Below are 19,600 nucleotides of genomic sequence, written 5' to 3' on the forward strand. Positions count from 1 at the left end.
GGCGTGACTTGTTGCACTTGTTCCAAAAAAGAAAGAAGGTGTTTCACCCAGAGAGAGGTGGGGAGGACTCACAGCAGCAGCTTCAGCTCCATGGAAACTTCTATACGCTTCATTTTGATTCTACACAGATTTTGTTGTTTTTTCTCTAATAATCATAATTTCTGTTCAGCTTTTTTAATTGTGTCCATCCTTGAACTGTTTTTCATGTGTTGGACAGCGACCTTGAGTGCCTTGAAAGGCGCCTTATAAAATAAATGTATTATTATTATTATTAATAATAATTACAGCTGGAAAAACCTTAATTAATGCTAAAATGTTATCTTACGACTAATGATATAATAAATATAATACTATGTGAAACTCTCAGATCTAAAAGGTTAAAAAAAGAGGCAAAGCACGTAAAAGATTAATAAATAAAATAAATATTCTGATGTAAAACCTCCCAGTGCGTTAAATCCCTTTAATATCGATCCGGAATCAACCTCATCGGGTTCAGTCTCACGTCCCCGGACACGCCCACATTCAATCAAGTGGCCAATGAGAAGAGCTCCTCATGAATATCGAGCCCGCCGCACGCTGCGCACACCGAGCTGTATCTGGTGATATCTGCGCACTATCTGAAGAAGCGTTGAACTATGCAGGCGTCTCTTTCAGGTGGCGGTGACGTCATCCGGGGGGATATGACTTCTCCATTCTTTATATCTGGCGAATGAGAAAAAAAGCACCTCGTAAATATCCCGCGGACACGAGCCCGCATGCGCACACTGAGCTGGTTCATATCCAGACGCTCCCGCAGTTATCGTGACATCGGTCACTGGCTCCTTTGCTTATTGACACAGTCTGATGGTCACGTGGTGCAGCTGACCAGGAGAGAGCTCTGGGCATGCGCAGTTATTTGCATTATTCTAATTATGCAAACATTCCGTGTGAATAGATGAAACTCCTGCAGTCCAAACAGAGGCAGGTGTTAATATCTATATTTTATATATTATGTTCACAGCGTGATGCTTTAACATCCAAATGATGTTGTTGTGTACAATTTTAATCTGAAACAAAAAGTGAATATTTTGACCAACTTCATTGAATTACTTGATAACTCATTATTTTATTAAAAATATATATTTTATTCGTGTTCAAATCTCACATACACATATTTAAATTTGTCAGATTCTTTGTATAAAGAGAAGTAAAAAAACAAAAAATAAACACATATGCAAATAAAGAAACAAAAACAATACCATAGTAACAAAACTATAAATAAATAAAGCAGGGAGAAATCATTTTCTATAGAGTAAAGAAATACAGTCAGGCCATTTATCTGTGACATAGTTTGATAACTCATTTAAATAAGTTTTTTTCCTTCAAATTAAGTTAACAAGTTTAATTTAACACAATTGCTTTAAGTCAATTTAAAAGTTTCCAGTTTTTCCAACTTAATGATTTGATCCAAAAGTTAAATACTTTATTTAATAGTTTCAGGAAAAGGTCGTTGTCATAGTAACCGTAGTGCGACATCTCAGTTTGTTCAACCCAATTCAAATACCTCTCCCCACATACACTTTGAAGTTGGATGAAAACTGAATTCTGGTGACTTTTTAAACTTTATTACATACATAAAAAAATAATTAAAAAAATACACTTTATATTTGTTTACTTAGTATTTTGTGTTTTCTGAAACAAATAAACATGCGTAATAAACAGAGTATTACCTCTCCTCTCTTCCTCCTGCCTAAAGGATCGTGGAGGTCTGGATCGTGGAGGTCTGGATTGTGGGGGTGTAAGGTATTCTGAAACTGGGGCACTACGCAGATGGTGGAGAAACAGGCTTCCGGACACGCATGGATTAAGTTATCAACATTTAATGGCAAGAAAAGTGAATCAAACATTCAACGCGCTCTCTCCTCGTGTCAAGGCTGCAGGCTCTCGGCGCCTTCCGAGACGCACACAACCTTCCCTTCGGGGCTCACCTGAGAAAGAGAACGAGCTCTCTAAAAACACGCTGTTTTATAATCCTCTTGCGCCGGTCGAAACGTCACTTCCGGTTACATCGCTTTCACAATAAGAATCCCGTCAATTAAAGTCACCTTCACAATAAAAGTCTCTTGTTATTGTAAGTCACGTCACGGATTTCAACCGGCTTCGGCAATCTATAATACTAACATACAGTCACTCTCATGCAACATACATTAATTCTTGCCATTTACATTTGCATAGAGTAAACATTACCCCTATGCTTCATAATACATTAATAACAATATCAATATTCTCCTTAATATTGTCTATTATAATATCTTTCTATATGTATTAATTTAAACCATAAGACCTCTGCAGATGTTATCAAAATAAACTATTACAACTTAACAGGGGTCTGGATCGTGGAGGTCTGGATCATGGAGGTCTGGATCGTGGAGGTCTGGATCATGGAGGTCTGGATCGTGGAGGTCTGGATCGTAGAGGTCTGGATTGTGGGGGTCTGGATCGTGGAGGTCTGGATCGTAGAGGTCTGGATTGTGGGGGTCTGGATCGTGGAGGTCTGGATCGTGGAGGTCTGGATCCTGGAGGTCTGGATCGTGGAGGTCTGGATCGTAGAGGTTTGGATCGTGGAGGTCTGGATCATGGAGGTCTGGATCATGGAGGTCTGGATCATGGAGGTCTGGATCATGGAGGTCTGGATCATGGAGGTTTGGATCGTGGAGGTCTGGATCATGGAGATTTGGATCGTGGAGGTCTGGATCGTAGAGGTTTGGATCGTGGAGGTCTGGATCATGGAGGTCTGGATCATGGAGGTCTGGATCGTGGAGGTCTGGATCATGGAGGTCTGGATCATGGAGGTCTGGATCATGGAGGTCTGGATCGTGGAGGTTTGGATCGTGGAGGTCTGGATTATGGGGGTCTGGATCGTGGTCCATGCCGACTACTCATTATTCATACACTCTTTCATATTCATTGAATGTGTTTTTTCTATTTTTTGGGGGAGTTTTTCCTGATCCGATGTGAGGTCAAAGGTCAAAGGTCAGGGATGTCCTATGTGAACAGATTATAAAGCCCTCTGAGGCAAATTTGTAATTTGTGATTTTGAGCTGAATAAAATAAACTTAATTTAAATGAATTTAATATTGATTTGGTACAAAAAATAAATCTCTCTGCATCATGCTTTTTACATAATATATAAAATACATATATTATATTTAATTTGTACACAGTACACAGGAGCCACACTGAATACACACAGTACAAATACATATTCAGATTCATGATATTCATGATATTCATGATATTCAGATATCCTGATGGCAAATACATATTCAGATTCATGATATTCATGATATTCATGATATTCATGATATTCAGATATCCTGATGGCGCCGCGGACGGTCGCCTCGGTGTGTTGGTGCGCGATGTTTTTTGTTGTTTTCGTTTTAAATACTGTTTTCTGCTGGGATTCCCAGAGCTCTTTCACCAGAGAAGAGCTCTTGAACATCAGGGGAACAACTCCAGCGGATTTACTTCCAACGTTTTTAACTTCTGTGGAGTTACTGGACATTTTTGTAAAAGGTGTGCTCACCTTCGCCCACGCGGTGAGACGCCGGCGGAGAGGGAAACGCTCAGGGGCGCTTGTACGGCTACGGAAACGGGGATCTCGTACAGCGCTGCCGGGCATATTTCTCTCCAACGTCTGCTCACTGTGCAACAAACTGGACGAACTCCAGCTGCTGGTGGGGAGAGACAGAGACTTCTCCTCATCCTCCGTTCTGTGCTTCACGGAATCATGGCTTAGTGGCTCGATACCAGACTCTGCGCTCCAGCTCGCTGGCTTCCAGCTGTTCCGGCGGACCGAGACACGGAGCTCTCCGGAAAAAAAAGGGTGGAGGAATCTGCTTTTACCTCAACAACGGCTGGTGCAACGACGTAACGGTGATTCTACAGCACTGTTCGCGGACCTGGAATCTTTATCATTCACTGCAAACCCTTCTACTCCCACGTGAGTTCGCTTCATTCATCCTGGCCGGAGTTTACATGCCGCGAGGGAACGTGCACGAGGCACAACAGACCCTCGCCGAACAGATACGGTGTGTGGGCGGACCTTCCGGACTCTTTAGTTATTGTACTCGGGATTTTAACAAAGGAAACCTCAGCCACGCTCTGCCTAAATATAGACAGTTAATTAAATGCCCTACCAGAGAGAAGAGCATTCTGGACCACTGCTACACAACAATCAGCAGGGCCTATCACGCCGTCCCTCGAGCTGCACTGGGAAACTCTGACCACGTCATGGTTCATCTGATTCCCTCATACAGGCAGAGACTAAAGCTCTGCAAACCTGTGGTGAGGAAGTTCAAGAAGTGGACCAGTGAGGCTCTGGAGGATCTACGGGCGTGCTTGGACTGTACTGACTGGGATGTCTTCAGGACTGCTACCAACAGCCTGGATGAGTACACAGAGGCTGTAACTTCCTACATCAGCTTCTGTGAGGACAGCTGTATTCCATCCAGCTCCAGGGTGAGTTATAACAACGACAAACCCTGGTTCACAGCGGAGCTCAGGAAGCTAAGACTGCAGAAGGACCAGGCATTCAGGAGTGGGGACAAGGACCTGTACACAGAGTCCAAATACAGGTTTAGCAAGGCGGTGAGAGATGCTAAACAACTGTACTCTGAGAAACTGCAACAGCAGCTCTCAGCAAACGACTCTGCTTCTGTCTGGAGAGGGCTCAGGCAGATCACCAACTACAGGCCCAAATCACCCCACTCCATGAACAATGTGCTTCTGGCAGACGAGCTCAATGAGTTCTACTGCCGCTTTGAAAGACAATGGAGCAGTCCTGAGACAATCCCCCACAGCCCCACCAACAAGCCACAGACCATCAGCCCACCCTCCCCCAGCCCATCAGGGGCTCACACCTCTGGAGCACTCTCCATCAACTCAGCGACGCCCCTCGTCATCCTGGAGAGAGCCGTCAACAGGCTGTTCAAAAAGCAGAACCCCCGCAAAGCAGCGGGCCCGGACTCCGTCTCCCCCTCCACCCTGAAGCACTGTGCTGACCAGCTGTCTCCGGTGTTCACCGACATCTTCAACACCTCCCTGGAGACATGCCACGTTCCAGCCTGCTTCAAGGCCTCCACCATCATCCCGTCCCCAAAAACTCCAAGATCACAGGACTCAATGACTACAGGACCGTCGCCTGACCTCTGTGGTCATGAAGTCCTTTGAACGCTTGGTCCTGTCACACCTCAAGACCATCACCGACCCACTCCTGGACGCCCTGCAGTTCGCCTACAGAGCCAACAGGTCTGTAGACGATGCAGTCAACATGGCCCTTCACTACATCCTCCAGCATCTGGACTCCCGAGGAACCTACGCCAGGATCCTGTTTGTGGACTTCAGCTCTGCCTTCAATACAATCATCCCGTCCCTGCTGCAGGACAAGCTCTCCCAGCTGCACGTGCCCGACTCCACCTGCAGGTGGATCACAGACTTCCTGACCGACAGGAAGCAGCACGTGAGGCTGGGGAAACACGTCTCAGGCTCCCGGACCACCAGCACGGGTTCCCCCCAAGGCTGTGTTCTCTCCCCTCTGCTGTTCTCCCTGTACACCAACAGCTGCACCTCCAGTCACCAGTCCGTCAAGCTCCTAAAGTTCGCGGATGACACCACCCTCATTGGACTCATCTCTGGTGGGGACGAGACCGCCTACAGGTGGGAGACTGACCACCTGGTGACCTGGTGCAGCCAGAACAACCTGGAGCTCAACGCTCTGAAGACAGTGGAGATGGTTGTGGATTTCAGGAGGAATGTAGCCCCACCCGCCCCTCATCCTGTGTGACTCCCCCGTCGACGCTGTGGAGTCCTACCGCTTCCTGGGCTCCATCATCTCCCAGGACCTCAAGTGGGAGCTGAACATCGGCTCCATCTCCAAGAAGGCCCAGCAGAGGATGTTCTTCCTGAGGCAGCTGAGGAAATTCAACCTGCCAGGGAAGATGACGGTACAGTTCTACACGGCCATCGTTGAGTCCATCATCTGCTCCTCCATCACCGTCTGGCACCCTGCAGCCACAGCCAAAGACAAGCGCAGGCTGCAGAGCATCATCCGCTCGGCCGAGAGGGTTATCGGCTGCAATCTGCCTTCCCTCCAGGTCCTGTTCACTTCCAGGTCACTGAAGCGGGCCAGAAAGATTGTCGCCGACCCCTCCCACCCTGGACACTCCCTGTTCGAGTCCCTTCCATCATGACTAAGTCCACCCGCCACAACAAAAGCTTTTTCCCGTCGGCGGTCGGGCTCATGAATGGACCCCGGGACTGACTGACTGTCACCCCCAGGACTACCACCTCTTCTTCCACCTTCCTCTCTCCTCCTTCTTCCCGCTCCTTCCTCTTCCTCCTCCTCCCTCTTCCTCCCTCCTCCTCCCTCCTCCTTCTTCTTCCCTCCTCCACACACGTCACTTTAACATGCACTTTAACTAAAACACACCACTTGAAGCACACACCCAAACACTCTCACATTATTTGTTGTCTTTCCGTCGCGTTGATTGTTGTTTGTTTGTCATGTCCAAATGTTGCACCTTCCACCAAAAAAAATTCCTCGTTTGTTTGTGAAAACATTCTTTGGCAATAAACCTGTTTCTGATTCTGATTCTGATTCTGATTCTGATGAAACGCACATCAATGCAGAGCCCGACACGCATGCACATGTGGGGATTGGCCACTAGGGGGCGCTGGAGAGGCGGTGTGACACCACAGCGACGTCACAACGATTTGCATGATTGTAATGATGTAAACATTTAGTGTGTTTGCATCATGACAAGAATGCAAACATGAGAATTGTTTTTACAGATGAAACCCCTGCAGTCCAGACAGAGGAGCAGGTGTGTATTTATATTCGTTTTATTATGTACAAAACATGATGCTATAGTTGTATTAAAAAAATATCCCATGTTTCGTTCTAAACAATTTTTATATTAAAGTATATACAATAATATATTTGAATAAAACGGTGAAAGACGCAACAGAGTGAAGGAAGTGTGTGTTAGACGTATTCCCCCGGATGACGTCACCGCCACCTGAAAGAGACGCCTGCATAGTTCAACACTTCTTCAAATAGTGCGCAGATATCACCAAATACAGCTCAGTGTGCGCAGCGTGCAGCGGGCTCGATATTCATGAGGGGCTCTTCTCATTGGCCACTTTATGGAATGTGGGCGTGTCCAGGCGGGATGTGAGACGAAACCCGCTGAGGTTGATTCCGGATCGATATTAAAGGGATATAAGGCACTGGGAGGTGATGCATCGGAATATTTTACGTGCATTTTGTATATGTGCAAATTTTGTGCGCGTGAATCCGGAGCACAGTTTAATTAATGAGACCCCGGAGACTCTTTTGACCCTTTACAGATCAGATCTGAGAGTTTTCACATAGTAGAAATTACGGTTTTTCCAGCTGTAATTATGATTAATAGGGAATCATAAATCTATAATTAAAGTGTGCATATGAGTGTGTGTGTGTGTGTGTGTGTGTGTGTGTGTGTGTGTGTGTGTGTGTGTAGGTGTGTGTGTGTGTGTGTGTGTGTGTGTGTGTGTGTGTGTGTGTGTGTGTGTGTGTGTGTGTGTGTGTGGAGCAGCGCCGTCTGGCTCTGAAGATGCAGCTGGAGTTGCTGTGAATCCTCCTCAGGTCTCCGGGAGGAACTCTTCTTCTTCACTGGTGTTTAGTGCACGTGGAGGTTTTTATAGACGGACTTTTTTTTCCTTTTCTTTATTTGTTCACGGTCTGGATCAAAGGGGCCGAGGATGACCTGGAGCTGCTTCAGGTCAGAGGATTACATCATCTCACTCAGATTATTGGCAAAACATGTTACACTTCACTTTGTATTCTGTCTGTTTTTTTAGGGTAATTTCTTTAACAATACATGGGATGTATTTATTAAACGAAAACGACATTGCATTGGTGACGCCATTAAGTATTTATCATTTTTTACAACATTTAAACTTATTTTTGAAGGACCAGATATATTTATATCATGAGAGGTTGGTTAAAAATCTGAACATTTACATGTATATATATATGTATGTATATATACATATATATGTATATGTATATTTATATATATATGTGTATATATACATATATGTATCTATGTATATATACATATATGTATATATATATATTAGGGCTGTGAAACGATTAACATTTTTAATCGGGTTAATCACAGGTTTTTGTGGATTAATCATGATTAATCACATATTACCGATATTCTCGGTATATTTTGTGAGAACATAGAGATTTATGACAAAAGACGGATATATACATTTATACATTCTTCTATACAATGGTGCTGCAACTCAGCAGTTATTTAGCAGTTTTCTTCCATATGGAACATTAATACATCTTCATCCTAAACAGAATGTTTAACCCTCCTGTTACCTTTCGGGTCAATTTGACCCCATTCAATGTTTAATGTCGGTGTTCTTTGGGGTCAATTTGACCCCAGGCTGTTTTTCACTGTGTCAAACATATAAGAAATATCAACTTTTTATTTATTTAAAGGGCTATTTAGGTAGTCAACAAACAAACATAAAGTACCTCACACTTAAACTTGGGAAGCAATATTAATTCTAATAATTTTCTGGAGGTTTTAATTGCTGGGGTCAAATTGACCCCGAGGGTAAAATATGTTAGTAAATGTAAAGGTAACAGGAGGGTTAAACAGAACATTGTTCTCTTGTTTGTCAACCATTAACTCCACCATGATACAACCTAAAGGCCTCTAGTCTTCCTCTAGCAGCTGCTGAGGCAAACTGACTGTGTGGGTTTACTTCATGAACTGGGCCGTGATGAAAGGGACGGCGGGGACACCGCTGCAAAGCTGAAACCTCACCGGCCCGGACACGGGGACAGATTGACAAGTGACTTTTTTTTTGCAGGCACACACATACATAAAAAAAATACATCCATACCCCCAAAAAACAAAGGAAAAAAAGAAAAAAGCAACCCCCGGCACTCTCTTAATTATCTTTTACTTAACCCTCCTGTTATGTTCGTTTCTTACATACAGCCGTAATGTTCCCGGGTCAATTTGACCCGCTTAATGTTGAATCATCCAAAAGTGATCAGAAACCAAAACATTCTAAAAACTATAGTTTGTACCTCATCACCAACAACATTACTAACAATTAAATCAGTTTTTAGTGGAATTGAGTTATTTGCCCCTCCATAGATCAGAGTTCAATCAGGATCACTCACTCGTTTTTAATGAAAAATACATGTTCAAACTATTTTTTAGGTACATTGAAAAAATCTAAATCTAAATTGCATTAGTCTACCATAACATGTATTTTCTCCAAAATTTTATTTTCATTTTGTAAGTTTTTTTATTTTTATGGGGTGATGTAGATAAATAGAGATGAGACACCTGTGCTGTTCAGGGTCATAATGACCCGCCCACTAAAAATCAAGCCAAATGAGTCATAAAGGATTTGTATTGAAAGTAAACGTTAGTTATGTTTATTTTTAGTGTTAAGATGCATAAATTATATGATAAAAGATGACCAAAGGCCAGCACAGTCATCCTCTTGGTGCAGTCGTATGTATCTGCAGAGTGTAATGTTGTAGGACTTCTCAGCAACCATTTTGTATGTTTGGCCCCTCCCCTGATACGTGTGAGTGGAGTTTTCACGCAGGGAAAAATAAAGGTTCCCGTCAAAATAGTTTCTGTATTTCTCGCACAGGTGCGGTCGTTAGAAAGAGAATGTGTGTGGGTCTGAGATTGGGATGAGACAGGGTGTGTGTCTCTCCCAGTCAGACAGAAAGTATATTAGAAGTACTATACTACATATTTATTAGTTGAGACATGAAAGAAACCCTCACATTAGTGTCCCATGTCCAATAAAGGTGTATTTAGGGGGAAAGTTAGGAGATGATAAACATGGTCTGTAAAGTGTGTGTGTGTGTTGGTGTCTGTGCGCGCGTGTGTTAGTGTGTGTGTTGGTGTGTGTGTTGGTGTGAGTGTGTGTGAGTGTGTGTGTTGAAACTTGGTGGGAGGGAGTAAGAAAGACTGCCCTACATTTACAAAGAAAGAAATAGTCTAAACGTGACTCTTTTGGTGACTTTTAGCCTTCACTTTCACAGCCGGGTCAAATTGACCCGGGAACATCATCTCTGTTATATAAACCTGCAGGGGGGGGTTGCAAATACATGATATTTTTTTAGTATTTTTTTTAACGTTGATTACACTAAATAAGGTAAGCAGAAGAAGTTTTATACAGAAAAAGTACTTAGAAGTATTTTTCCTAGATTTTCAAACTTTGAAACGGGTCAATTTGACCCGCAACATAACAGGAGGGTTAATAAATGTGTACACAGCACCCTGCATCTATATTTTCATTTCCTTTCTCTCCATTAGTGAAGGCTGTAATATCTGGCCACAGGGGCTACGGTTGTAATTTAGCGTTAGCTAAAACTGACACATTTACCCCAGGGGTGATTGATGTGTACTGCCCCTGTTCAAATAAATAAATAAATGAAATGAAAAATCCTTTTGTAATTTTTTAGATGGCTTCCCATCAAGTGTCACATGTCCAAGATGAATGCCAAAGTGGGCGTGTTCATTTCCCTGCTGTGCGTGACGGGCCTCTGTGTGTTTTGGAGAGCAGAAATCTCCTCGTACTTCCCTCCTCGGGAGGAGAGGCCCTGTTCTTGTGACCGATGTTCATCTGACGGCGAGACGTTCATGAAGCGCTTCAACCGGTTTGCTGAGCCGCTTCTATCAGCACGACACAATCTGTCAGAGGAGAACTTCAACTGGTGGAGGGTGAGTCCAGACCTTCAGTCCCTCAACCTCCAGTCTTGAGGAAGTGTGAGTCGCCATAACCACGAGAAGTCCGTGAGCGAGCAGCCGAAATAATGAACACACTACCGGTCAAAAGTTTGGGGTCACGCAGATAATTTCGTGTTTTCCATGAAAAATCACATTTTTATTTATTGCAAAATGAGTATAAAATCTAGTCAAGACATTGAAACGGTTATAAATAATGATTTTTATTGTAAATATTAATGTTGCCCCTCTTGTGGCTCAAAGGAAGGCCAGTTGTATAGCTTCTCTCAGCAGCATAACTGTTTTCAGCTGCGCTCACATAAAAAGGGTTTAAAAGGTTTCTACCCCTCCGCTCGTCTTCCAAGGTGATAACTCAATGTACCATTAGAACACTGGAGATGGGGGGAAATACAATACGTTTTTTGAAGGAAACTAATTTCTTGGAGACCCAATCGGCGGCCATCTTGAAAAATAGCTGCCATCTTGGATTTTTGAATGGCCAATTGGGCAGATTTGACCAAATACTTCTGGAGAACAACTCCACCAAATGTCATGTTGTATCATAATTTGCACGATTATTCTATCTGCTCCACTATATTATGAATCCCTCAATCGAGTTAAATCAGGGACATGAATATCACATAATAAGGGTTTTCTACCCCTCCGCTCGTCTTCTAAGGCGATAACACAATGTACCATTAGAACACTGGAGATGGGCCTCTACACACCTCTGGAGAGACTTCATTAAACACCAGAGAATAGTGGTAAATAGTCATTTACCACATTAACTAGAGTGTATTAATGATTAATTTAATGTTATCTTCATTGAACAAAACTGTGCTTTTAACAATAAGGTCATTTCTAAGTAATCCCAAACTTTTAAACGCTCATGTATGCAACACTATGAGAGGTTAGCTCAGGACGGACATGGAGGTGCACAATCACTCTCACACAAACGGCTTATTTAACATATCTGGCATACAATCACCGCGGTGACAGTGACTAACAATTTGTTTATTTCGTCCAATTCTTGTGGTCTGACGTGAGCGTTGCTCGTTGTTCCTGACAGCGCCTCCAGTCCGACGGCCGCAGCTTCAGCACCTACAAAGACACGGTGAACAAGATGTTTCAGGTGATCCCGACCCGCGCCGAGCCCGAACCCTCCAGCCCCGCCCGCTGCAGGACTTGTGCCGTGGTGGGGAACTCGGCTAATTTGAAGAATTCCCATTTCGGACCTGTCATAGATTTTCAAAGCGTCGTTATAAGGTACATCGAATGAGACGTGAATGTATTTTCTCGATAATTCACGCCATGTTTTCCCTGTAAAAGACGTTGACGTGTGAAATAAATCCCTCTGTACTGTTCAGAATTAACAAAGGTCGTACCAAAGACTTCGAGGCCGATGTTGGGACCAGAACAACTCACCGCGTCATGTATCCAGAGAGCGCCGTGGATCTCGATGACACCACGCGGCTGGTGCTCTTTGCCTTTAAGATCCTGGATCTGGAGTGGATCACCAAGGCCCTCAGCGCAACATTTTCCGGAAGGTGAGTTTTTCATAGCCTAGATGCTACACGTCCGCCGGCGGGGGAAACGGTCGAGCGTCTCCGGTTCCCTCACTTTTCTTCGAAGGCGTCGACCGCTTTGGAAGTCGCGCGTTTGTCGACGCTGCATTTTGGGTTTCATCTTTCAGCCCGTTGCCTCTTTTTTATCTGCATTTTTTTCCCAAGGTCAATTAAGGAGGCGGTGCATTGGATTTTGACGACTTATGTACATTTCGGGCATTAAGCACCATCATTGCCATGGATGCTACCAACCAGGGGCGTCGTTAGGCCTATTTTATGGGGGGGCTTCAGCCTATCTCTCTATTCTTAACTCAGTGATAGAGTCCAGATGAGCATAACGTTACACTATAACCCTGACATTATATCTCCTGTGTGATCAGATACTGAATGCTAGAAAACTACAGAGCAAAATCACTTTCTGATTGAACCGATCTATGAACTGTCTCTAACGATGGATATCCGGGCCCCCCCCCCGAAAAATGACACACATTCACTATCACACCACTACCCTTGGGGCTTAGCCCCCCCTTTTCTTTCAATCCTACAAACACCCCTGCTACCAACCTAGCACGTTTCTTTCCCATTCCCACCAACACTTCTGTGGTAATGAGCCTTATGCTGCGAGTATTCACCCAGAAGGGTTCTGTTCACTTCCAGAGGGCCAAGGCACCAACGACGTGTCTGAAAACTGACCGTCAGTTGAACCTGCGTCACGAAGCAGCATCATTTACATGGCATGCAAACACTGTGTGCTCGGTAATCCTTCATGCAGTCAAGAGAAACACCTAAATGAATTGTGTAAATTTCTTGCATTTCATTGCACTGACAGCAAACATACCGTCGCTTGACGTTTAAGTTTCACGTTTCATGCTTCTTTTTTTTCCAACAGATCTTATGCACCAATTAAATCAAACATCAAGGCCAACAAGGATTTGGTTTGTATTATTTTATCGATAAACATTTGATTGTTTCATGAAATACTTTTGAAAGACTCCGTCTGATCCCTAACAGGTGATGGTCCTGAACCCAGCGTTCATGAGGTATGTTCATGAAGTGTGGCTGCAGAGGAAGGGCCAGTATCCGTCCACTGGCTTCATGGCTTTGATTCTTGCGCTGCATGTCTGTGACGAGGTAGGCTTGATTTTTAATTCAGAGAATGTTGTAACACACTCGTGATTGACGGATAATCTCGTGTCATTTAGGGAGACTTTAGGAACGTTTTCACCACGTTTACCTTCGTCTTCCAGGTCCATGTGTTCGGCTACGGAGCAGACGGTGATGGGAACTGGAGTCATTACTGGGAAGAACTCAGGAACAAGAAGATAAGAACTGGAGGGCATCCTGGACTTTTAGAGTTTGCATTGATCGAGGAGCTTGATCGGAATCAAATAATAAAGTTTTATAAGGGGTGGTGATCTCTCTCTCAGCGTTTAAGGGATTTAAGCCTCGATAACGAATAAAGACAAAGACGCCTTCAGGGGACGTCTGTTCTCGGACTATTCTGCTGCCTCCGTGTTTTCCTCTGTGAACATTAATGAAGCAGTGAGGTCAGGGACAATGAACGTTATGCAAATTGAAATTTGATTTGAGCTTTCTGTTTTTTTTAACACACAGAGCATCCATTGATTCCAGAAACATTTCCGATGTCTTATGATGTCATCGCAAAAATATGGCCTTTGGAAGGTTCTTGGTAGTCGAAGCACCTGAAGCTACATCGTTTAAGCAATTTTTTCAACACGCCACCCAAACGGATCCGGTGACATTAACCACAGACGTCTCATCCCATGTCACGTGTGAGGTCACGTGACGTCGCATGTTTACAGAGCGTTAAGCCCCCGGACGCAAATTTGTAATTTGAGATTTTTGGCCGACACACATTTAACAGCTGTTCTATGTGTGCATTTTTCTTTGTCCCGTCGTTATTGTTTTGTCATTTGGTGATGCTGATGTTAAATTGTGCAACGTAAATGAAGTCGTGACCTTTGGAAGTGTAACGATGCAGCGCTGTTACCTAGACCACGGGTAGCGTGTGAGATGTAGTGTGAAGATAGACCCAAGGGGGACAGAACTTTACTGTATGTATTTATGTATTTATGGGTGTGTATAAATATATATTAATATATATTGCAACAACTTACCTCTAACTGTGTTTTTGATTGGATAAAATACTTACCAGGGGACCCTAGAACCATTTTAAAGTTCCGGGAAATACCAACGGGAGGAGGCGGGTCGGGGGAAGTGAAGATATGTGCTGCTGTGTTTATTTAAGTAAAAAGATGGATTTATAATATACTTTATTTCTAGGAAGTCTCAATGAGGGGAAGTGGTGTGTGGTGGTTGAATGTAAAGGAAAATAAAATGTAGTTTTATCCAAAAACCGATTTTTCTAAATCATATTCTTTGTCATGCTATTCATGGATGTAGAATCAATTGATTGGGTGTGAGTTGAAATCGGCCATAGCTCCGTTAGCTTCTACACGAAACTGCTCACAGCAAGGCCTGTGAATTATCTTCAGGAACCAGGTTTCTGAAAAGAGACATTGCTCTTGTGTAATATAATATAATCCCATAATTCTGGAGAGTTGGGAGACGTCTCTACGGCTGTCGTCTCCAACAACTCGGCACCCCGCACCGAAACATCGGTTGTTATGATCGCCACGGTAGACGTTATATTTATTCATCATCCTTTCCTTGTTTATGTTATGGCTTGGTTTGGTTTTGCCGAGCAGCTTTCCCTCCGAGGCATATTGTTTGTGAAGTCATTAAATATATAGTCGTTAAATATATATTTTGATTCAAAGGGGGAACTGTCCCTTTAAATAACTACAATGTATGAATACAACAAGAACAGTTACATTTGTATGAATGATAGAATGATAATTGCCTCAGAGGGCTTTAACGTCTGTACACTGTGATGTCATCAGAGGAAGAGTGCTTAATGGGAGGTACATTCCCTCCCGGTGGTTGCAGCAGGGACTACAACCAGCCGGGGTGAAAGACTACAATTCCCACTCAGCAGTGCAGGCGGAAGAAGGCAGCCGCCCAGCTGAAAAGGATGAAGCTGATGAGCCGGCGGGGAACTGAAGAGAGTCCGGGACATTATGTTTGTTGTGTACACCGACGGGTGGTGGAGTTAAGTTTTGCCTTTTGTTTGTTTTCAAAGAACCAAATTACAAAGACTTGGATTTAACGAAACCTTCGCCTGGGGTCTTGATTTGTGCACCCACGCCTCACCTCACGATCCCGTCCTCTAAAGACATCACAACACATACAACATCCCCGAAAAACCTAACTATCACACACACACACATAATGCGAGCCATTTTGTAGTTGGTGCCAAGTGTACTACACTTCACCACACTTTCCAGCGCTCAGAGAGGAAGAGACGCAGATCAACACAAACACAGATAGACTCAGATCTTAGCATAAGATGTTGAGATGTTTAATTCAATTCAATTCAATTCAGTTTATTTGTATAGCCCAATTTCACAAATTACAAATTTGTCTCGGAGTGCTTTACAATCTGTACACATAGACATCCCTGCCCCAAAACCTCACATCGGACCAGGAAAAACTCCCAAATAACCCTTCAGGGGGAAAAAAAGGGAAGAAACCTGGAGGAGAGCAACAGAGGAGGATCCCTCTCCTAGGATGGACAGATGCAATAGATGTAATGTGTACAGAAGGACAGATTTAGAGTTAAAATACATTCAATGAATATGACAGAGTGTATGAATAGTTCATAGTAGGCATATTCCACGATGGAGACCTCCACGATCCATCAGGCAGATGGCGGTGGGGAGGAGGAGTGGCGGAGTCTCAACAGGACAGTGGCGTAGTCATGAGCAGGAATTCCACGACCCAGACGATCCATCAGGCAGATAGGATCTATGCCGTCTCATAGGGTCCGATGACCCCATGAGACGTAAAGTCAAAAGGACTTCCGGGAGAAAGCAGAGTTAGTAACGTGTGATTGAGAGATGAAAATTCATCCTTAAGGAGAGAGAAAAGAGGAGATAGGTACTCAGTGCATCCTAAACGTCCCCCGGCAGCTATAAGCCTATAGCAGCATATCAAGGGGCTGGACCAGGGCAAACCTGATTCAGCCCTAACTATAAGCTCTGTCAAAGAGGAAGGTCTTAAGTCTACTCTTAAACGAGGTGACTGTGTCTGCCTCCCGGACTGAAATTGGAAGCTGGTTCCATAAAAGAGGAGCTTGATAACTAAAGGCTCTGGCTCCCATTCTACTTTTTAAGACTCTAGGAACTACAAGTAGTCCCGCATTTAGTGAGCGTAGCTCTCTAGTGGGGCAATATGGTACGACAAGCTCCTTAAGATATGATGGAGCATCACCAATCAAGGCTTTGTAGGTTAAGAGAAGAATTTTAAAAGTGATTCTTGATTTTACTGGGAGCCAGTGCAGAGCAGCTAGTGCAGGAGTGATGTGATCTCTTTTCTTACTTTTAGTGAGAACACGAGCTGCAGCATTCTGGATCAACTGGAGGGACCTAAGAGATTTATTAGAGCAGCCTGCTAATAAGGAGTTGCAGTAATCCAGTCTGTAACGAACGCGTGAACCAATTTTTCTGCATCTTTTTGAGACAAGATGTGCCTGATTTTTGAAATATTACGTAGATGAAAGAATGCAGTCCTTGAGATTTGCTTTACGTGGGAGTTAAAGGACAAGTCCCGATCAAAGATAACGCCAAGATTCTTTACAGTGGTGTTGGATGCCAGGGCAATGCCGTCTACAGAATCCACATCACCAGATAATTGATCTCTGAGGTGCTCAGGGCCGATTAAAATTACTTCGGTTTTGTCTGAGTTTAACATCCTAACTTGTGTGAGGATTAGAACCACACTGGCAGTTATTACGATAATGTTTTTCTTCCACAGGAATATGGGAGATAATACAGACTGTATGATAATGTTTACAATACGGGTGAAGATAAAGAATATATTACAAAAAATGTAATACTATTAAATAGTATAAAAGGAGGGTGTTCTGACTTAATTTACTGAGTTTGCTCTCTTTATTGTTTAAGCTTGTCCAAGAAGGACACCTGCTGGTGTATTTTGGTATCGCACCTTAAGTGCCTTTGTTTTGCCCCGCCGGCAAAATCCAGTTCTAACGTGTTCAAAGAGCTGTTTCTAGCGGTCAGATCCTTGGAGCAGGGCTCTCAAGTGTCACGCATTGAGCGTGATACTCTGCGAAGGATCTGCGAAGAGGATGTGAGTCGGCTCTTTCAGAGGCAGAAGATCAGGAAGGCTCCGGGCCCAGACGGCGTGTCCCCCTCCTGCCTGAAAGTCTGTGCTGACCAGCTGTCCCCCATCTTCACGGAGATCTTCAACCGATCACTGGAGCTGTGTGAAGTCCCTTCCTGCTTCAAGCGCTCCTTGATCATCCCGGTGCCCAAGAAATCCTCCATCACAGGATTAAATGACTACAGACCCATCGCCCTGACGTCTGTGGTCATGAAGTCCTTTGAGAGGCTGGTGTTGACCCACCTGAAGGACGTCACAGGGCCCCTGCTGGACCCCCTGCAGTTTGCCTACCGTGCAAACAGGTCGGTGGATGACGCAATAAATATGGGACTGCACCATTTACTGCAACACCTCGACTCCCCAGGGACATATGCAAGGGTTCTGTTTGTGGACTTCAGCTCTGCATTCAACACGATCATCCCGGAGGTTCTACAACCCAAACTCTCCCAGCTCGCCGTGCCAGCCCCCACCTGCCGGTGGATCACAAACTTCCTGACAGACAGGACGCAGCAGGTGAGGCTGGGAAAAACCACATCCAGCACCCGGACCATAAGCACTGGCGCCCCCCAGGGATGTGTGCTCTCTCCACTGCTCTTCTCCCTCTACACCAACGACTGCACCTCAGAGGACCCGTCTGTTAAGCTCTTGAAGTTCGCAGATGACACAACGGTCATCGGCCTCATCAGGAACGGTGACGAGTCTGCGTACAGACGGGAGGTTGAACGGCTGGTCCTCTGGTGTGGACAGAACCACCTGGAGCTGAACAAGCTCAAGACTGTGGAGATGACAGTGGACTTCAGGAGGAGCCCCCCAACACTATCCCCGCTCACCATTCAAAATAGCACTGTTCCTGCGGTGGAGACCTTCAAGTTTCTGGGATCCACAATCTCCCGGGACCTGAAGTGGGCCTCCAACATTAACACCATCAACAAAAAGGCCCAGCAGAGGCTGTACTTTCTGCGCCAGCTCAGGAAGTTCAACCTGCCTCAGGAGCTGCTGATCCTTTTTTACTCCGCCATCATCCAGTCTGTCCTCTGCTCTTCCATCACTGTGTGGTTTGGATCGGCCACCAAACAGGACAGAGTCAGACTACAGCGGATCGTCAGGTCTGCAGAAAGAACCATTGGTTCCAGCCTCCCCTCCATTCTGGACTTGTACACCGCCAGAGTCAGGAAGCGGGCAGGAAAGATCACTGCAGACCCTTCACACCCTGGACACAAGCTGTTCCAACTCCTGCCCTCTGGTAGGCGCTACAGAGCACTGTACGCCAAAACCACCAGACACAGAAATAGCTTCTTTCCACTGGCCGTCACCATGATGAACAATTAATCAGACTCTTCCATCTGCACTATCTGCACCTTTTGACTACTGTCTTTAATGTCTTTTTTATATTTATCCCGCTTATTGTATATTGTGTGTGTGTATAAGTACGGAAGAGCAAAGTGAAACCGGAGTCAAATTCCATGTATGTGCAAACCTACATGGCCATTAAAGCTGATTCTATTCTATTCTATTCTATTTAGGTCTTAAGTCACGCACTCCCGCCACCCATCGTATTTCTCACGCTGAAAAAAACTCGGCTATTTAATGTTTTAATGTGCCGCAGCGCGCCAACATGAGCCGCGCTGCCCTCACGGTGGAGGAATCAAGCGCTCCCCTGGAGTTCTGCTGTGAGGAGCCGCTTATCAGCCAATCAGAAGAAAGAGCTGATGGAAATGTCACTCTTGCCTGTCTTCAAAACTTGAGAGCCCTGTTGGAGTAAATACGTCCGTAAGTGTTCTCTGTTATTATTGTTTGAGACATAAGATGTTAACAGTTACAAAATACCTCTGTGATCATTCTAAAGAAAACGAATTAGCATAATTTTACGTTTGGTAATGAACCGATGCTGGCATGACTAGCTTGCTAACTAGCTCGTGTTTGCAAACTATGTAGCTTGTGGTTATTGTCAGATATGTTTAGCAT

General features: G+C 44.4%; 1 protein-coding gene and 1 long non-coding RNA gene across 2 annotated transcripts; one reads left to right on the forward strand and one right to left on the reverse strand.

Moving 5' to 3' along the window:
• Positions 1-433: 433 nt before the first annotated feature.
• Positions 434-2,356, reverse strand: LOC130204690 (uncharacterized). The gene is made up of 2 exons (XR_008833760.1): positions 1,710-2,356; positions 434-702 (listed from the first exon to the last, which is right to left on the reverse strand). It is a non-coding gene; the product is annotated as an uncharacterized LOC130204690 (long non-coding RNA).
• An 8,218-nt stretch (positions 2,357-10,574) lies between these two features.
• Positions 10,575-14,060, forward strand: LOC130203327 (CMP-N-acetylneuraminate-beta-galactosamide-alpha-2,3-sialyltransferase 1-like). Its single transcript, XM_056429438.1, has 6 exons — positions 10,575-10,802; positions 11,875-12,071; positions 12,173-12,352; positions 13,260-13,305; positions 13,382-13,501; positions 13,618-14,060. The coding sequence occupies exons 1-6, from the start codon at positions 10,575-10,577 to the stop codon at positions 13,783-13,785; spliced, it is 939 nt and encodes a 312-aa protein (XP_056285413.1). The 3' UTR covers positions 13,786-14,060.
• Positions 14,061-19,600: the final 5,540 nt, after the last annotated feature.

The sequence above is a fragment of the Pseudoliparis swirei genome, chromosome 1 (assembly GCF_029220125.1).
Source record: "Pseudoliparis swirei isolate HS2019 ecotype Mariana Trench chromosome 1, NWPU_hadal_v1, whole genome shotgun sequence".
NCBI classification, from domain to species: Eukaryota; Metazoa; Chordata; class Actinopteri; order Perciformes; family Liparidae; genus Pseudoliparis; species Pseudoliparis swirei.